At 39.4% G+C, this 20735-nt stretch overlaps 1 protein-coding gene across 15 annotated transcripts in view; it reads left to right on the forward strand.

Moving 5' to 3' along the window:
* LOC126925425 (basement membrane-specific heparan sulfate proteoglycan core protein) overlaps nt 1-20735 on the forward strand; it is a 190090-nt gene that overhangs the window by 153566 nt on the left and 15789 nt on the right. For 3 of the 15 annotated variants that reach the window (XM_050740938.1, XM_050740947.1, XM_050740948.1), the window contains 17 exons: nt 5473-5583; nt 6771-6884; nt 11904-12011; nt 12539-12676; nt 13770-13976; nt 15261-15365; nt 16025-16162; nt 16240-16299; nt 16447-16461; nt 16943-17170; nt 17450-17587; nt 17792-18040; nt 18397-19282; nt 19602-19726; nt 19811-19991; nt 20104-20314; nt 20562-20702. In XM_050740938.1, the coding sequence (XP_050596895.1) occupies nt 5473-5583; nt 6771-6884; nt 11904-12011; nt 12539-12676; nt 13770-13976; nt 15261-15365; nt 16025-16162; nt 16240-16299; nt 16447-16461; nt 16943-17170; nt 17450-17587; nt 17792-18040; nt 18397-19282; nt 19602-19726; nt 19811-19991; nt 20104-20314; nt 20562-20702 (3155 nt within the window). Of the gene's footprint in view, nt 1-1458; nt 1576-2998; nt 3149-4803; nt 4954-5472; nt 5584-6770; nt 6885-11903; nt 12012-12538; nt 12677-13769; nt 13977-15260; nt 15366-16024; nt 16163-16239; nt 16300-16446; nt 16462-16942; nt 17171-17449; nt 17588-17791; nt 18041-18396; nt 19283-19601; nt 19727-19810; nt 19992-20103; nt 20315-20561; nt 20703-20735 lie in introns of all 15 variants that reach the window. The other 12 variants (XM_050740939.1, XM_050740952.1, XM_050740940.1 and 9 more) reach the window with 8 other exon arrangements.

A 20735-nucleotide genomic window follows, 5' to 3' on the forward strand; every position in this document is an offset into this window, starting at 1 on the left:
TAGGGCACAAAGTGGTAGTTACATATCTCGTTTAAACCCCAGTGATTCTCTTAAATTCGGTACTCATAAATTTAATTGAAACTTTTCTTACTGATAGACTTTTGTTGCTGTAGTAAAGGCTACTGCTTCCTTATTAATAAAGAAGAGATCGTTTCGTGAGAATTACAGCTTGCACCCCATAACGTAATGGAATCTAAACGAATTACCAGCGTATTATGGTTATTTGAAAAAGTAGGCCTCGGAGTAGGCCACAGCTGTACAAATAAGGCCAATAAGATAGGGATAAAGCAAACGGTGAATGCAAAGGAAGTCGAGACAGCTTACATCTCTGGATATAACAAACATCTTTCATCGGTCTTGCGGACTGCACACTGCAATTCGCAGTCAGTTTATTTGCCCTGAGGTTCAACGAGTAAACCAAAGTATTTAATCTGTTTGGAGTCCAAACAACGTTGTTCCCGATTCTTCCATTGGTCGTCGATGTTCTCAGTTAATGTTACGCAGACACGATAGACAAATTACACGTCCAGACGCACACACTGTACATAGAACCCATGGAATATATCCTAATCGCCTTCGAGAGGCTTCATTCAGATTGCTTTAAGTGTTAGCCAGCTTCGAAGGAATCCTCTGTAAAAAGATACCCCGCGGTCGAGGAGTCGTGTGCTCTGTCAGGCTGCAGATACTGTGCCAATAAACATCATGCACTGTGGCTGTATTGTTCATCCTGCTGCGCTATGATCGACTGATGAAATAACTTTTTCTTGGCCGGAGAATTATGAAAAAAGATGTGTATGAAAAAATGTAGGGGAAGAAAATGATGAGAAAGGAACGTCGATTGCAGCAGGATTTAACTCTAAAACTAGCAGATTTTAGTCGAGATAATTTTTCATAGAAATTTTATGGATTCATAGCGGTGGAATTTTATAGATTTTTGCACAGTCGGATTGCAAAAAATTGTTCACTTTTTATTACAAACGGTAACATGTTTCTAACGTTAAGGAACCTGGATGCAACAACGAGCCGGATAGAAAGTTCCAAATATGAAAGACTGATATTCCTTTGAAAACAGAAAAATCACAAAACCTGTACACAAAGGTATTATATCAATTGTTATTCAAAAATCAGACGAAACAATGGCAATGCAGGATTAACTTGGCAACCATGAGGCAATATCGCAGGCTGACAGCTGCCCATATATAAATACCATTCACCATAACAGATGCTTTCAGTGTATCAAGCCCAGTTGATCCCGCTTTAAATGTCTCCACACGTGTGTTGTCCACGTGGATCTCATAGCTTGTACATATATTTATATTTAATATATAACCAATGTAACATGGCCACCTCGACTCGAGCTTTTCCACGACTTTGAGGAGCAATAATCCTGAAGAGGGAGCTCGAGGCGACGGGTTTGACGAAACCAGGCTGTCTGTTTTTGCCGGTGGCGCCCTGTAGATTTGGCCCCGTGCCCTTCTATGGACTTCACCTGCAACGACGGCTCTTGCATATCGAAGAGCGCTGTTTGCGATGGATTCGACAACTGCCCCCGGGCAGAAGACGAGCTTCACTGCGGTATATAAACACTTACCTATCATCTGGGAACATTCAATATTGGAGACTCCATAAAAGTGCCATTTCTTCTTTTGTTTCCTTTTTTTTTCTTCTTCTTTTTATAAATTACTGTTTTCAGAAAGAAATAGATATTTAGTTAATTGTTTGAGCTGGAGAAAGTGGACGTGGAGTTTCTGGTGTTGGTGGTCTCCGCTTCTGCTTGCCAAGTAATCTCAACCCTTGACGATACTTACGAAGCGTGTCATGTGCTGGGTGAAGGAAGCTTTGATGTTCCTTTGATTTCTGTTACTTGAAAGAGTTCGATAGGGAAGAATATCTTTGCAATACTATTGACATAAACTGGACAATTCCGATTTCAATTATTTCTAACACTCGCACTTATTACTTTATTGTGAAAATTTCGTTTATTATATTGCCATTATCGAAGTGAGTCTATTGGTACCGGTAACTAGTGGCTTGGAATAACTGAAATAAAAATGAATGCAACATAGTAGATAAAACAATGGGAGTATAGCAATATAGTAAATAAAATTCAGTGCTTTAATATGGTTATATTATCCTGGATGAAAAATCAGTTGCTGGTCAACCGAAAAATAGTGAAGAAAGGAAAAGAAAAACGTCAAAGCTTTTGTTACCCGCCGTGCCTACATTTGTACATTTGTAGTTTCAAAGTTTTAACCCTCACCTCTCTAGACTATTAATTGTATATAGATTCACGCGTCCTGAGTCCCCAGAAAGTTTAGAGGACTTTCCTTAATCCAATTTAAAACGCTAGAATGAGAGGGTCGATCGTCCCTCTCCCGTATTGTTCAAAGCAATAGTTTTTGTATCGTTGTTCGTCGAACGCTTTCGTTGTTCGTGGACGAGCTTCGAGCTTTTCGTGATGTCATAACAGAATCGAAACCCTACAGGTGATCCCCCCTCTTCAACGCGCAACGTTTATCCTCTATCAGGAGGACAAGGTAACTAGACACTGAAGAAGAAGTATAAAATAGCAGCCCAATATAATAAACTATAAAGAAACCTGTAAAACTCTTTAAACAGAAATCTATTTTTATTTATTACGATTTATAATGAAATTGTAATTTTTGAAACATTTAAATCTCAAGAATTTTTAGTTATCAACCGGATAACGTAGACGTGGAAGAAGAAATATAAATCAACATCCTAATATATAATAGTTTCTTAACTTTCATGAAACTGAAGTTTTTAGAAAATTCCAAGCTCGATCATTTTCCAAAGATGGAACAGACGAGATCTAGTGTTAAAGGCAAAAAATTCTTCTTCAATGGACGAACGATCGAGTCCCCCTGAACAAAAAACCATCCCCTGTTCAGCAGCATTGTCAACATATCTGTATATATAAATGTGTGTTCTCTGCTCCCGTGTATTCCTGCTGCGACACAAACGACCACACAAACAGAACGGGAATGCACACCCACCCAGTTCAAATGCGTCACCGGGAACAAGTGCATCGAGGGTGTCTACAGGTGCGACGGCCACCCGGATTGTCCGGATCAGAGCGACGAAGATTGCGCTAACGAAACCATTACACACGCCACTCCACCTATCAGTACGCTGTTTTCACCCTCTTCATCTTTTTTTTCATTCTCTTTGCACGAAATTCCTTGCTCAATAGTGCGATAAACGAACGTGAATTAATCTTGTTGCATCATCGGAAATATGCAAGAAAAGATACCTCAAAAATATCGGCAGAATGAAGTACAGAGTTTGGACGTGTTTACAACATTGATTTTGGAATTTTGAGCAACGAAATTTGGACAATTTAAGTTTTTGTTCTTGTTGGAAGGAACATTCCGCTCCGCTTGGATAAATTTTGAGAAATTTGAACCAGCATCCGTTTGAATCCGTATAAGTTTGGTAGAGTTTGACACGGTTTGAAGAAGTTTGAGAAGCTGGTAAAAGAAGCTCGGGGCATCGTAATTTCTTTATTGTAACGCAAACACACAGGAATATATATGTGTGTATACTATAGAAACTTTAGAGCGCGAAATGTAAAATCTCTTCTCAATATCCCATTTGCAAAACACCTAATTTCTGTTGATCTTTCAATCTGTAAAATGAAGATTGTCTGAAATTGTAGGATAAATATTCTGTGCCTGAGAATTTCAACAAAAATTATAGTAATCTGCGGGTCGTTCCTTCCAACCAGGCACAACAGTGAAAGTTACGATACATTTTCGCTTGATATACCATCTGCATTCGATTATATTCGACTCCTCTTCCTCCATCCTCTGTCTGAATACACCTCAAAGAAACGTGTTTACGAATACACTGTGGGGGCCTTCCTCTTAATGTAGGTAAAAATCTGGCTGGGTAGACGCGTATTTCTCGTTTGCTTAGCACTTGACAACGAGGATGACGATGCTGGTCAGCCGTGGCCTCACCGCTAATTAATTCATTAGCTTGATATAAGCAAGAGTAAAACTGGCTAAGAAGCCGTCTTTATTTCCAGGTTTATTTCCCCCTAGCTCTTCAACCGTATCTTGTCTCAAAGATCAGTATCCCGTATAGCAAGAGACTAGAACTGTAAAAAATAATTAAAAATAATTAGCTATCGCGACTTACAAGAACGTAAAATTATATTGAATATTCAAATTTCTCTCGACGAACTTTGTCTGGTCGTTGTACGAATATAAATGGGAGACAAACCTGTATAGAATTTTTATATGGAAAGGGGAAAATTTCATGTAAATATCAATCGTTTGAAGCTTTGTTAACAAGTTCTAAGAAAAATATACTTTCCTTAATAAGAAAGATTAACACACTCAATTTTGAATCGCCATAGGTTTTTTTATCAACAGCAACGATAAAAGTTTCAAATTACATTGAACCTATTTTTCGCTCGCTACTATTGCCATTTGTTTTATCTTTTCAATAACTTCTAAACAAATTTTCAAAGTTATTTGTCTATATACATATATAGAATACCTTGGCAAAATTTGGCTAGGAAAAACTGGAAGATTATAATTTCTTATCCTTTGACAAATATAAGTTCCATTTGATAATATAACCCTTTATTATATGGGACAATTGTTCCCAATTCTATTCAGATTAAGCTAATGTGTACAAAGCTTTGGTGAGGAGTGATCTTGACCGCTCTAGCATCGTTTTCCTCGACATGGAGATACTTTTTTACATTTGTATATAGCAAAAGGCTTGTGTTCGAGTAGCTGGCAATGTGCTTGTTTGTGTATGTACGTTCAGGCCATGTATGGCCAGGCGAGACAACTGAACGCCCGAGGGAATGCGATCCGAGCAAGGAAATGCGTTGCAAAGACGGACAATGCATTCTGCTTCGACGCAAATGCGACAATATCTTCGACTGCCTCGATGGTAGTGACGAGCATGACTGTGGTAAGCTTCCTCTGCACCCAGTTAGGTCATTCGAATGGTCTTTGCATTTTCAATGTCTCCCGATAATCTTTCTCATCGAATAAAGTACCTTTGATAATCGGTCGATCTTAAATTTGAAGAAAGACAGATTCTATATCGGTAGAAATTATTTTCTCAATTTAAGTAAATTGATGGTTTCGTGGTTGATAGTTAACCTGCTTATTTCATGGAAATTGTACTCTGATATTTGTGCACCTTTGAATTTCCTATATACGTGCACAGTTAGTCACATCAGAGTAATAAATAATTCAAAAATCACTTGCTATTCCTCGATTCTTTTATGAGAAATACAAGATTTCGAGTGACCCTTACCTTGGTCAAGATCCTTTTTGCCTGCCTCAGCTGGTCATGACTGAGCCATGATGAGTAGTCACTAGAAGTGATCACCCTAGTGATTATGTCAATGGCGCTGCAATTCCCTAAACATCCCATTGTTGAAGCTTCTTTAGAGCTTGTTGTTGAGCTGTTACTTGTGTCAAGGGGTCTGCACACCTGCCGAGTGGAAATGTGCCAGTGGTGAATGCATAGCTGAAATCGAGAGGTGCGACAATGTAACCCACTGTGCTGACGGATCTGACGAGATTGGATGCGGTAACTATGGATCATTGCTGCCAATACATAACGAAAAATGTCCTGGCCACCTGGTCTTCTTCCTTTGCGTAATTGTCCAATAGAAAATTACCTTTCGGGGACCATCTTTAACACAATATAAATTTACTAACCTCAATGGCACATTTCATGGCATTTGTAACTAAAACCATTTAACCTGCATTAATCTTCCTATTCTCTGATTCGTCGTCTTTAAGGGAGATAACATCTTTTGGTCGTTCTTTAACTAACGTCGCATTCCCTCGATGCAAAAGATATATTGGCATTATCAAAGTCAGACTTACGCTGTATATTCAGCGATACGGATGCATGTAAAAGTTTTGGTCAATTATTACGTAGACTGTGAGTCTTAAATTGGACATTTAAATGCATGTTTCTGCATGAGAATGGGTATACGATTTCCAAGCATGTATAACACTTCATTGGCTCATTGGGGCCGGCTTTTATTGCCTGAAACGTATGCTGGTTAATTTGTAACCCATTCGTTGTTTATCAAATCTCAATTCATATCATTTCATGCTTGAAACTTGATTCTTTACAATTGTCTGACGTATTATAGAATATGTGGGGTCATAACCTCAGAAACGTTTCTTGATTCTGGACTTAAAATTCTTTATCTTCTGTAAGGTAGCGTCTTTGAAACTACTTATATCTGTCCTAAAATTGGGTCAGAGCTCGAAAATGGAATTTAAGATCTCTATCTTTCTTTTAGACACTATAATCAAGTTCGAAAGATCTAAAATTAACATGTAATAATTATGCAACTATATGTACTGTATGTATTTCTGTACAACGAAAGGGTTAGAGAACCGAATATACTCCTCGGGAATTTATTGGAGATATACGTGAGTACTTTTTCCATTCCTGAACCAACGGACCAACGTGTGCGCAAAGGACGTCGAAGGAATAGGTGGTGACGGAGTCCTATACCTCTTTCGAAAATTTTTACATGTAATACCACAGAACATTAGTGTTGTTGCTTATAATTAAGTTTTAATTAAATGTGGTTTGCTAAAAAGAGAAAGACGTAATAGTTACCAATAGATGGTAATTAAAAGAGGGCATATGAACTCCGTCGGTAAGGTCATTTTTCTCTTATGAATTGCGCGTCATTGCACGAGATGCTCTAATGGAAAATCACCTGACCGTTTTTTTGGGCATCGTTGTAGTAAGCGAATGTCCAGTTGGAATGTTTCGATGCAACGACGGATTGTGCCTGGACAGTAAGAGACGTTGCGATGGTCGACAGCATTGTAAGGACGGCTCGGACGAAATCAACTGCCGTACGGTCGTCATTTTTCTTTATTTATTTTTCTCTCTCTCTTTCTCTCTCTGTCTATTTGCCTGTCAATCAAGGCCGATTTGCACTGCAGGCTGCAGTATCGATGGAGAATTGATCTCGTGATCAACGGTCGATACGGGAGAACTTATGGAAATCCCCTGAATAAATTCATTTGCCAATAGTTCTCATTTTAGCAATAAAAATAGAAACTTAACTAAGAATAGAACTTCGATTAATCTATCAAATCGATTCATACTTCTACGTTTTGGACAATAAAGACGAAACGAGAAGAAGATCCTTTGTCTTCATTGCTTAGAGTTAAATGATGAACACAAAGGGATTTTTCCTAGTCTAGTTTATTTGTTTGGATGTTGAGAACCACTGGCATGACCCACCTGCGCCCTATTTTTCATAATGCGAGAAGCATAGTTTGTGCAGAGAAACACCCCCTCCTTTTTTTTTTGCAACCGCGCTCCCTCGTTTTTTTGCCAATTTATATTTAGGCAATGGAGTACCATCGCGCGATGGTATCAGAAAAACGAGAACGAGTTTTAATTCAGAAAAAACAGCGCGTGGCAGGATTCCCCTGCGCAGAAAGCTGCAATTAAACAATCACGCCAGAGCCCATCGATCGCAGTGTCCAGCCTGTAATGTAAATCAACCGACCTCTGGACCCGGTTTCTCTATTTTCATTCTCTCGTCTCTTCCTTTGTCTTTTCAATCTCCCCGCCTTTCGGAGCTAAATCTACGAAATCGCATCTTGATAAATTATTCCGCGGTTGGATCTCGACATTTTCCCGGGACGCCTCGCATGAAAAATTATTCCTGAGGAAAAAATGGAAGCTTTTCTTTAACACGTTTCTCTAACGCTCATCGTTTCTTCGTTTTCAGCTATATCCCATCCTGCACACTATCAAATATCAGAGGACTCTCACCTCGATATGCACGTACGCAGCACAATTGCCTGTAAAAAATTTTGGACTTTCACTAGCTCAAAGCTTATTTTAATTGATATCGTAATTTGAAATGTTTGGGTTAAGCTGTGTCGTCTTACAAGCAAACTGCGAATTTTTATGCATTTATAGGAAATTTGAAAGTACAGGATTTAACGAAGTACACATAATGTTATGAAAAAATATTTAAAATATTCGAGGTATAGTGCTTTCTATAATGCTTAATAGGCAAAGCAATTTTCTATTAAGGTTCTACTTTTTTAACTACCTTCTTAGAAATATGAAAACAACGTGAAAATTCGCAGTTTACTTATACCGTAGACTACATATTTCAACTTTAGGAATCAAATGACACACAGACTGAAAACTAAAATTAAAATTAAAATTATTATAGTTTTCTCAAAAGTCGAACGATACACGCAATTCCTTCAGAACACAGCTTATACCTAAGAAGCTCAAATTGTAACAAATTCTCTTGTGTCTTCCTCGAGACTATCCGAAGAGAATTATAGATAAACGAAGTAGAAAGAGATCAAGGAACGATTGCAAGGAAATAAATCGAAGTGAGAGTGCCGGTTTATCTGATGGATGCTCGAGAAAACAAGACGGAGCGTGAAAAACGAGAAGAAGCCATCGAATAGAAATCGATGCGTACGGGGAATCGCGGGGAGAGCCCTCCGCCTTTTGCCTGGTCGCGCGTCGGTCTTCAAGGCGGCAATTAAGAAGCTGTAACTAATGCCAGCTCGCTCTTGTCTGGCCGTGCAGAACCGTTAATCTCGTTTCCGCGTTCCTATCGACCGTGTTTCGAGTCGGACGTTGACTGCCGTCTCGGTTTGAATCGCGACGCTGCGACCAGGGGGCCTCGTCATCGAGGATGAGATTGTCCATTGGGGCTATGGAATCTACGAATTGTCCTCTGAATAGAGATGTATCAATGCTGGAAGCTTTTCACAATCAAAGATAAATAACAATTAACGATGGATCTAAGGGACTTACGATTGATTTTTGTGATAAAAAGTTAGGTTATGTAGGTTGTTAGCAGCGGTGGGTTTTGGTTTTTATGTAGGGCGATTCTTTGGGTAAAAATGAGAATAAAAGATGCAGTGGAGGTTCCTCGTAAGAAACTTCGTTTTGAGGGAAATTGAACTTGAAAGGCGTTGCGCTCTACGGTACTCCAGTGGTTCTCTTTCCGTTTTTTCATAATACGATCTTTGCTGATGTGACGTAATTAAGCTTCCTAGTCCTTTCGCAATTAATTCTTCCCGTTGGCAAACAAATCTTGAGATGTTATCTGTTTTATTAAATAATGTTCATATGCTTGATTGAAGATACGTAAAAAGAGTGATTAGTTTCGAATAAAAAATTGTAAGTAGGTATTATTGCAGAATCAAATGCGTAAATTGTAACGGTAGAAGACTGTATGGTAAATTATCTCCGGTATATTGAAATGTATCCAGGTTAAGAACCACTGGAGCCAGCTACGCTAAAAACACGTACTCGCGACCGACTTTCAAGTCGTTTTTCTTGAAAACAGAAACTCGGGCGAAAAAAATGCATCGTACATTTTTGACTCGTTTTTCCATGAACAATCGCCCCGTTAACTCACCCTGCGTATTATTTCACATTCTATATGAAAAAGGCCCTTAAATGGATCCCACAGGAAGCCATTCCAATCTTAAACGTCAGAATGATATTTAAACAGAAATCGTTGGTTCTCCTGTTAAAAGTGAAACAGTTATTATTCCATCTTTTTCCCTTATAATATTCATTAGAACTTTTGAATGTATCTATGTGAGAATAATATGAAAAATTTCATTTCATGTAATTTAGCTCTCTCTCTCTCTCTCTCTCTCTGTATGAGCACGTGCCCTTCTGTAGTCTCGTGTAATTAACAATTACGGTATCTTTGTATGTTTCAGCTCTACACCCACCCCCACCCCCCTTAAATCTCGTTCTAATACTCCGACGACCTATTTATAATTGATACTATGGAAATGCAATTGGACGCTCTTATGCAAACAATTCTCTATCCTGTTGCTCGAATTTTCTCTCTGTCTCTCACTTTCTTTCCATTCTTGCCACTCTCTCTCTCTCTCTCTCTCTTTTTCTTCTTTTTCTTTTTCATACACTGGTTGTTTTATTTTTTGGTCTTCTCTTTCAGCACAGGTTGCCTGACCTTGATATGTACATACCTCTTCCACTCTCTGATTGTATATACATATACATATATATATATATATATTTATATTCACATTTATCTATATATCTTTCTTCCATTCTGATCTATATTAGATTATAAGAGTCTTGCACAGCGCACGTACACAGGATCCTAGGATTCGACAAGTCGCCAAACCGGATGAGACTTTCGTATTTCTGTACACACTGGTGTCGAGGAAAAGTTTAATAACGAAATATTCTTCGTTTCAAGGGAATTTTCTACAATTTAATAATTTTCTACAATTAAGTCTCTATAATTTTCAGTTCCTTGGCAACGTAGAATGAGTTAGAAGGAAACTTTTGATCGATCCCAGTGTATGTGCCCCTTTCTATCTATTTCTCTGTATCTCTCTCTCTCTCTCTCTCTCTCTATCTCTATCTCTCTGTCTCTGTCTCTTACTTACTATATGGTACACCATAGCCTTAGATTTACGAGGCATCGCCTTTTGCCTAGATCTTTCTGTTTGATAACGTTTAAACGTTCCTGTAGCTTTTGGAAAGTACGTTACACACTCTGGCTCCCTAGGGAGAACGTAGTTCACGGAGTTATCGTGCTGCATAGTAGAATTTTCCTACTTACCACTCTTCCAATACACGCACATCCCACGGAGTAACAATGGAAACTAGTGTTTGGTCCCATTTACCAGTTACCAGAATCGATTCTGGCATGATTAATCGCGAAATTGACAGCATCGATAAGAGTAACAAAGTACAGATGTCCTCTTCCATCGAAATCACTAAGATACGTCGTTCGACTTCGAATCAGTGAACTTGATTTCTATGGAATTATTAGATCGGCGCGCACGAAATATTCTTTCTCAAGAGTTTCACTTTAATCGATCAGAATCATCCATTAAATTTTGACAGTATTATCAATTCTATAGCTGCGTGAATATAGAACAAATTTACTGTGAATCGAGTATTCCGCGTTAAGAAGATTATGAAGATGTGAGAATTTCATTATCGGTCTTGATAAAGTTAGTATCCGAAATTTGGAAAACTGACGTGAAAACTGCTGAGAGCAGAAAGACATCTCCTGTTCCACTTTGAATAATTTGAATTTCTGAATGCGTAAATTATCTTACGAGGATACTTCGTTGCAGGAATTGCTCGATTCTAAAACTGACGGTAATTATAAATCTACAAGAATTAATTGGAAATTAATTAGTCACTAGAAAAGTAGATTGACGTGAAAATAATTTTCATTTGAGTTTACCAATCAAACATATTAATTAAATTCCCTCCTTCAGTCTTCAACAAACTATAATATCACATAATAGATGCGAGACCTGATCTGACCTGAGAAAAGAGCAAAGAGAAAAGAAGAAACAAGAAATGTAAAGTTCCATTGGTACTCCAATCGATTCTACAAATTACTATCTCTAAACGCGGGCGGCCAACGCGATCACGACACCATAGAGAGTTCCGCTATGGGGATCAGTGTACATGTGCGCTCCTTAAAACGTCGCATGACAGCCGGCAGTGTGCACGCTGTTTGTTTGACGGTTTTATCTTTGTTGGTATCTCGACTAGGACAGTCTATCGATCGGTTAATTACCATGGGCCGCTTATTCGACCATACTTTCTCATGGAATTCTGCCACTGGACCGTGGAGAATCGATCGGAACCTGTCTATGTACATTTTTGCTCTGTTCCAACTGTCCAGTCGAGTTTCTCTTTCTTCCAATTGCTTGGGATAATGTATATGGCATTATGGGGGTCTTTATGGTTCTAGGGAAGCGAGCATACTGTCTACTTCTTTTCTTTTCTCATATATTTTTTCACAGTTTCTTTTGAATATTTCTTGAAAAATTACCCTTTCCCTCGTTAACTGTCGCCTGTCTTTTCAGAGTGCCCCAACGGTGAGCGACCTTGCGACAACGGTGTGTGCATCAACAAGAACTTCTTCTGCGATAACAACATCGATTGCCACGATGGTAGCGACGAACGCGACTGTAGTAAGGATTTCAGACCATTTCAAAGCCTTTTTCCCATGTTCCAAGCACCGTGAAGATCCTGCCTCCCTCTCTGAACCCTAAGGACTTTGCAAAAGAACTCTGTCGAACTCCACGAAGCCTTAAAGTATTCCAGAAATTGTAATACAGCTGGTTCCTAGTAACGAGTTCTATAGAAACATTATTATACACTAATCCAATCCTAAATGGTTCAAAGAATTTAGCTTCTCTTGGAACATCAGTTTCAGCTAATTGTCAAACTCAAATGGAGATCGTAACCTTCTCCTTATCCAAGCTCCAAACTACTGTTTGCTGAAGCTGATAAAGCCTCGAAACAGTCTGGAAGTTGACGAATCCTTGATCCGCAGTAACCCGGTGCTGAAAACCTCAAAAAGACCTTGGTTGCAGAATTCCAAAATAGTCGACGCTTGTATCCCAACTAATGAAATAAACATAACTTCCTGACTTGTAGATAAATATCCATAGTGATCCACGAGAAGTAATAACGATAAAAATGTTCCAAATTGCAGACAACGTGGTGACCCCACCAGCGGAATGTCGTGCTGACGAGTTCACGTGTCGCGATGGAACGTGTATTCCGCAATCCGCCGTCTGCGATCGACGCCCAGATTGCCCTCATGAAGACGACGAGGCGAATTGTCATCAAGGTAGGTGCACAAGATGTCTGTAAGACAGCTTAGGACGCTGAAGGGAAGGAACTAGGCAGGAACACGTGTGCACCGGCTGAAACGTGTCCTAGACGTCGCATAGGGAGACGTAGTCTGACCCAAAGTGGGTGGAAAAGGCTGCAGGGACCAGCTAAGACCTACACTGACCCGTTTGAACATCCTCGAAACTGACTCGTTCCTTGAGAAACATATTGATAGATTTGAGACTTTAATTGATTAATGATAATTAATTTAATGATAATTAATTGATTAATCATCAATTGATGGGATAGAAGATACAAATTGTGAACTTCTTTTTTGTAGGTCTATAATTCTTTGTTTCAAAGATAATCGGATGGCTTGGAATTTGTAAATGGTCATTTGATTTGTAAAATTGCGCCAGTAATATTAGTTCAAGTATGCAAAAGAGTGCTGTAGTATTTCTGGAAAATGGTTGGAGGAACTTAAATACTTTAGTCTCTTCAAGGAGAACCTCTATTGCAAGAACAAATTACATCTTACAATCAGAAACACGTTTCTTAAGGTCCGGTTGAGTCTGTCGAGGATTTCTGATGTCTGACCGTGTCGTGGCCGTTTCCACTGTCTGTACATAAGCTCTATTCGGTTCTGCACACTTGATCCAGTAGATCACGCAACGCACCAGGTGCACACGCAGTATTTGGCCGTGACACCGTGTCCACCGCCTGCTAGAGGCAACCAATTGTGCCGCACCGAGTTTGTACGTGCACTGATTCAGTCGCAAGTGGCCCAAATTGTACAGCAGACTGACAGGAAATCAAACACTCAGCCGAACCAAATTATAGCAAACCAAATTTCACTATCTGTACTATTAACTGGTGTAATCATAAAGGATCTACTGTCAGTTTGTGGTGCCCTATAAATCACACACAAAATATCGCAAATAGTTGATCAGACGATGACTGTCTCTTCCTTCAGAGACAGAAGACTGGAATCGCAATAGTAAGTAGTTGCAGGGTTAAAATTCCAAGACAGAGATGGACGATTGGTTAAGAAACAGTTAAAAGAAAGGAAGAGCCAGGTGCAAGGTGGTTTCAGTTTCGGTTACTTCTAGGTAGAACCACACTGGTGGGACTAACCCACGTGAACCAGGCTAGCAAGGATTACAATCCGGATTATCAGGCGCCAGCTAATCTGAGCACTCCAAGGAGTTGTGCTCCGGATGATTTTGTTTGTGCTGATGGCACTTGCATCCCTGAAACTCACCACTGCGACCATTTCTACGATTGCCGCGACTTTACCGACGAACAGTATTGCTTCGGTTAGATCACTGGCAGACCTTGATGATCTGCTGGCGTCCAATCCCCTCAAATTCATTTCATTCCAATTTTTTCATTATCCATTCAGTTGTGTTACAGTCAGTTTCTTTGATCAAATAGCACATACTTTTCAACTTTTATTTAATCAGTCACTTCTAAAGAAAATGAAATAACGAAGCTATGTTTGATCTATGATCAAAGGAAACATTTTGTATGCTCAAAAATAATGATCAATTGCAAACAAAAAATAACGATGATTCTTGAAACCTTGACCAAGGAAAGATGCGATCACTTATCCAGGAATGGTGTGTCGCCTACATTGCTGACAAAAATAATTTAATTTGTAACTTTCAAGCCTCTTTTTTCTGCTTTAACATAAATGATTTTTAGTTGATTCTAATGAGGATTTCATTGGAACCCTGGACGCCCCAGATTTTCTAGACTCTGCATTTTCTTTCAGTCTGTGTTAGCAGCCAAATAGGCAGTGTGTAGGTTGTTCGAGTAGAGACTTGAGTGAATTCTACTCAACTCAGTCACACGTTCAACGCATCCCTGTGTAAATTATTAGTGCATCCGTTGCCTGGTACAATCTGTTGAACATCCCTGTTGGTACGAACCTAGCGTAGATCCTGTTATAGCATGAGACATAGTTTTTGATTTGCTAGAGATAGAAGGTACATGTACCTGAAGTGATCGATCGTAGACTATGTTCTGAGTGTTGTAGAATAGTGCAGCAGTTTCTAGTTTCATAGTAATTTATTAACGAGCATACACAGAAAAATGTACAGTGGAAGCCTTAACCTTCTGAATCTGGTCTCGTACGATAACACGAGTTAATTATTTAATTTGTTTTTTAATTTACCAACTTGCAATCGAGATATTGAGATGAAAATCGAAATGGAAAATTGCCATTGAGATATTTCGCATACCACTCCATTTCTACTTTATCATTCCTCTGTAAATTGCAAAAATAACTATCCTCAAGTTTGGCCCGATAAGTAAAATGTTAAACTCACAGGCGATCAGTATGGAGGGGTTAAAAGTGAATTTCTCTCGCTATTTTTCTGTGCGTGCCAGTACACGTGTACATATACCGATCATTTTATGTCTGTTCTTAGCATTTTTAGGTACTGTTGGTGGTCCATGCTCTTTTTCATTCTTTAGACCGTTACTTAAAGAGTAATAGATCCTTTGTGCCTCGTTCAAACTTTTTCACGATCACACGATCGTTTTTTCAAGACAAAGTTGTTCATTCTATCAGTTACAATACATGGACGTGTTTGCAGGCTGTGGCAAGGACCAGTTCCAGTGTGCGAATGGAAATTGCATCAGAGCTGACCAACAGTGCAACAATTTCATAGACTGTGATGATGGATCTGACGAAAATTGTGGTAAGGTTTTCATGCTGTTTCTGGCTAAAAAGAAGACCAGAATGGGAACAATGCAAGTGCGGTTTACCATATTCCTTCGACACAGTCTTAAAAATAGGGTTCCTGTATATTCCTTATTGGCCAAAAATAGCCACGAATCGATCGTCTACGTCTACAGATTGGGAATGGAGTGAGCAAACTAGGTGGAAACGATATAGTACAGTCGTAAAATTACCGATGAGCTAAAGTTTATATATCTCGAGTGCCAAGATATAAAATGTAAAGTTGAAGAGGCTAAGTCCTCAAGTTCCTTTCAGGGCCGAGCAATATTTTCTGCCATTAACCGTTCCTTCGAAAGACTTTTCTTCAAAAGTTTAGCAGCACACTTCCCATCGAGCATAAAGTAATAAGCGATTTAATATCGTATAGGCTTGCTTTGAATATTAATTTGAAAATCATTCAACGAATCTAAACTATGATCCTGGATACGATTGCATTAACGAATGGTCTCTTCTGAGTTAAATTTACGATCATACCATATCGTTCTCATTCTAGTAGAGTCTTGTGCTGTACCATCTCTCTGGTATCAACACCTTTTTATGTTCCTCCCAATTATTAACAGTTTCAGAATATTATAGAAGGTATTTTATATTAATATTCTTGTACGAATTTTTTATTAGATCACAACCCTCCCCCAGTGTCTGACAGTTGTCCACACGGCTACGTCGCGTGCACCAGAGACAAAGATTGTGTACCTCAGTCCTCTCTCTGCAATGGGGTGCCAGAATGCAGGGACAGATCCGACGAAGAAAATTGCTGTATGTAACTAATTCTAAGTTTAATATATATTATTTGATATAGTTTATCATGATCATTTACTACCTGCTTTCTCTAGATGGAGAATCTCGTCGTCTCAACTTGAAGACTTATCCAAGCGAGCAACTGATCAAAGAAAGTAAGTTTAGTGGCAGCAAAAGAATAATAATCGTATTACACAGTATCTTATGTATTACACGTAGAAATATACGTATTATAAATTAAGCAGATTAACTATATAAGAGATTAATACAATTTTTGATTATCTTTTTCTTGCCTTGGCCAGACCCGCCGAAGCAAGGTAAGATTTTTACGGATAGCAATCGCAAGTAATGCTACGCAATTTTTTTATTTATGGAACGTGATTAATGACTCGTTGAAATTGTGGATGATCATCTAAGGGGACCATTTTATTCATTCATAATTGTAATACCAGAATCGTCTATGTCTGCGAGGAGTTTCGTGTTATTTAATTTACAATTGACAGCAGATAATTGTATTTAATAGTAACGTGCATGCGAAGAGGATATCTAAACAAAGACAGTTACTTTACAGCGTAATATATATTTTTGACAAAGCGTTTCCCAAGAACAATTCCACGAACAACACCGCATATCATTACATGTTCTTCGTTTTACTCACACTAAACAATAAAAACAATAAAAACTCTTCTCATAACATAAGCTTCTTATGGAAACATTACGATTAATACAAGACAAGTAACACGTAACGTCGAAAGGCAGGAGTCTCTTAGGATACTACATTGTTATTTCATAAATTAGGTCGTGAGGTCGTATTCCAATGTCGTGACGAAGGTCTTCTTCGAGCCAGAGTGCGCTGGCTACGAGGAAATAATCTGCCTCTGCCTCCTGGAAGTCGAGATGTCAATGGACGCTTAGAAATACCAAATATCCAACTGGAACATTCAGGAGTGTATATCTGCGAAGCTGTTGGCTATCCTTCGTCCATGCCTGGTCAGCAAGTGAGCGTGTACCTCACTGTAGAAAAGTGTACGTGCTTTGAAATTAAAAAAAATTATTCCTATCTTCAATTGTTTTATAGGCCTTTTTCCGAAAATTCCTCTTAATTCTGCCGCAGCCTTCTGATCTTCATGTCGTCTAATCTTACCCTTCTTTTAACGAGCTAAAAGAATTGCGTTTAAATAAATTGGCAGAATTGAAACAAGGAATTATTCTTTCGTGCTATCTTCAAGTTTAAGCAATTTTTAAGGAAAACCCAGAGAACGCAACAAGGGTATTTTCGATTCATCACTTTTGTTCTCTATACAGTCGAGCCGCCACCAACCAACAAACCCCACGCGTGCCAATACGACGAAGCCACCTGCAGCAACGGTGAATGTATTCCCAAATCATACGTGTGCAATGGCAGACTGGACTGTACCGATGGTTCTGACGAGATGCGTTGCAGTAAGTCATCATTCATAGACATCAGACTGTGAATATTTATGCAAGAACCCGATTAAATAGAGATTTGGTTCACCCATTTTATGAATATTTTATACACATTCTGCATATTTGCATCTTCGAATCTCGTTTAAATGTATGAAGATTCATAGTCTGACTCATAGGTTGGTCTCTTCATTCTACAAGAAAATTCATTACATTGAATAGGTCCGCACGGTTGCGAGCCAAATCAGTTCCGCTGCAACAACACAGAGTGTGTGAGCAAAGTGTGGCGCTGTGACGGTGACAAGGACTGCGCCGATGGTAGCGACGAAGAAGACTGTGCTCCAAACGCACCAGGCACTCCCTGCCGCTTCACAGAGTTTGCCTGTGGCAGCCACGATCAATGTATACCCAAAAGCTATCATTGTGACTTGGAGAGGGACTGCATAGACGGTAGCGACGAAGTAGGATGCTGTACGTGTCTCTTTGTTCTTTTACTAGATACAGTAGCCGCTTAAATTTCAATTCGTTGGGAGAGCACATTGTAATTCTCGCGGTGCATGTACTTCCGAGTTCCTCAACAAAAGGAAGAATAGAGATGAGAACAAACGTGAGAGAGACATAATATTTCTCATTTACTCATACTATATCTATGTATCGTCTTTGTCAATGAATTTTAAACTGAACTCGAGACACTGAGTAGTAGGCAACAGTAGAATATTCGAATAAAGGCGAAATAATTCTGTTGGAATTTAAGCGGACACTGCTATTTTGAATCTGTAAAGAATTTAATTCAAGCAATAGTTTTTTTCTTTTTTCGTGTTATTTAGCTCCAGTTTACATAGTGAAACCACCTCCACCGATGATCATTGTGTCTCAAGGAACAACTTTAATGATAACCTGCACAGCGATTGGCATACCCACTCCCGAGATCAGCTGGCGTCTCAACTGGGGCCACGTTCCTCCTAAATGCTACATGACATCGATAAACGGAACTGGAACTCTCTCCTGCCCTGACATGCAACCAGAAGACCAAGGAGCCTACTCCTGCGAGGCACTGAACAGCGCTGGCTTCGTAATTGCCATCCCCGACGCCATCGTGATCGTGAACAAGACCGGACCGGAGATCTGTCCCAAGGGAACGTTCAACTCTGAAGCTAGAACCGCAGACGAGTGCATTTCCTGCTTCTGTTTCGGAGTCGCTACCCAATGTCACAGCGCCAACCTCTTCACTTATCACATTCCACCTCCTTTCGACCGCCACAGTATCGTAAGCGTAAAAACTCAACCGGATCTTCAAATTCTGAACGATATCACCAGACAAGTGCAATCTGTGAGAGGTATAGGTCGAGATGGAGTGCAGCTGTACGATGCAAACCAATTGCCACTGGATTCAAGAGAGGAACAGGAAGTTGCTTACTTCGTCATGCCTGAGAACTATCACGGAAATCAGTTGAAATCCTACGGTGGCTATCTGAAGTACAGAGTAACCTATAATGGAACCGGCATACCAAACACCGCGCCGTCGGTTATTCTGACTGGAAATAATTATCGACTCTTGCATAAAGGAAAGCAGATAATAACGGGTTACGATAACGAAGAGGCTGTCAGGTTCTTCGATGGTGAATGGTACAAGCAACAAGGGTGGGCTGAGGTTCCTGCCACCAGGGAAGATATCATGATGACACTGGAGAACGTGGACAATATCTTGATCAAGTATGCGAAGCAGTTTGATCTATTCAAAACCGATGATCCAGACGTTGAGTCGTGCCTCTCCAGTGACTGAGGGCCAGCGTTTGGATCATTTGTTTGTACCAATTATTAGTACTGCGAATATTTATGCAAGTTCATATTATTATAATACTAGATAGACAATTGCTTTGCTGAATATATTTTGGATATTTTCTATATCATTGCACGTTGTATGCATTCTGTACATTTTTGCACTTTCAAATTTGCCAAAAATGCATAAAATCACGCAGTCTAGTTATTAACAAATTCTCAGATCGAAATTGACAAAAGAATTATTTGTTAGAGTACAGTATGACGATTCTCCGTACTTGGATGTCCGGCTCACTAACATAGTGATGGACACAGCTGATGTAAGGAATACTGGACTCGGATCGGCTTCTTATGTGGAAGAATGTGAATGCCCCATAGGTAAATATTAATTCGATTCACTGAGACCTATCAAACTTTCCGAATCTATGTTCAGAATGATTACGAAACACAATATTTATATAGGATACAGTGGCCTGTCGTGCGAGCAATGTGCTCCAGGATACGAAAGACGAGAGTCTGGTCCTTGGCTTGGTCAATGTTACTTAGCCGCGCCGCCTGGTTGTCCTTTGGGATATTATGGAGATCCTGCGAGGAACATTCCTTGCCAAATGTGCCCCTGTCCACTCACCAATCCATCCAATCAGTAAGACAATGTCATTAGTAGACTACGAATATTCGTGCAAATATTTTGTGCAATATAAATAAGTCCAAAAGAATTGTGTTACAACTATTTGCTTGAACTTGCTCTGAAACAGGTTTGCACGCACTTGTCACCTTGGATCTGATGGTCAGCCGACCTGCGATTGTCCAGCAGGATACATAGGTCGTAGATGCGAACAGTGCAACGTTGGATACCGAGGAAATCCTCTTATTCCAGGAGACATGTGTGTTCCCGAATCTTCTTGTGACCCTGACGGTAGTCTCAGTACAATCGCGGATCCTAACACCGGCAGATGTCGATGCAAGGTATTAAACTTTAAATTTCTTGGTCTAGAAATCCAGTATACGTTTGTGAAAGGGTAGAAAATTACTTGCTTACTTAAATTAGAAGAAGTTTGTATGACGTGCTCAATGTTGTTTATGCTGTCGTTTAATTCGGAAATATTCCTGCTCTGTTTAAAAGTAAGTACAGGGGGATAAATGAAGAGAATTAGTACTAGAACGATTCAAGGATAGATTTTGATGCATATGGTATTAACGTATTGGTTTTCAGCAATATGTGACGGGTCTTACTTGCAATCAATGTAAGGCGAACACGTTCAATTTGGCATCGAAAAATCAATTTGGCTGCATCAGCTGCTTTTGCATGGGCATTACCGACAAATGCGTCTCCTCCAACTGGTACAGGAACGACGTGAGTATATTTTACGTTACAGTTATTGAAAAA

The sequence above is a fragment of the Bombus affinis genome, chromosome 16 (assembly GCF_024516045.1).
Source record: "Bombus affinis isolate iyBomAffi1 chromosome 16, iyBomAffi1.2, whole genome shotgun sequence".
Taxonomy (NCBI): Eukaryota; Metazoa; Arthropoda; class Insecta; order Hymenoptera; family Apidae; genus Bombus; species Bombus affinis.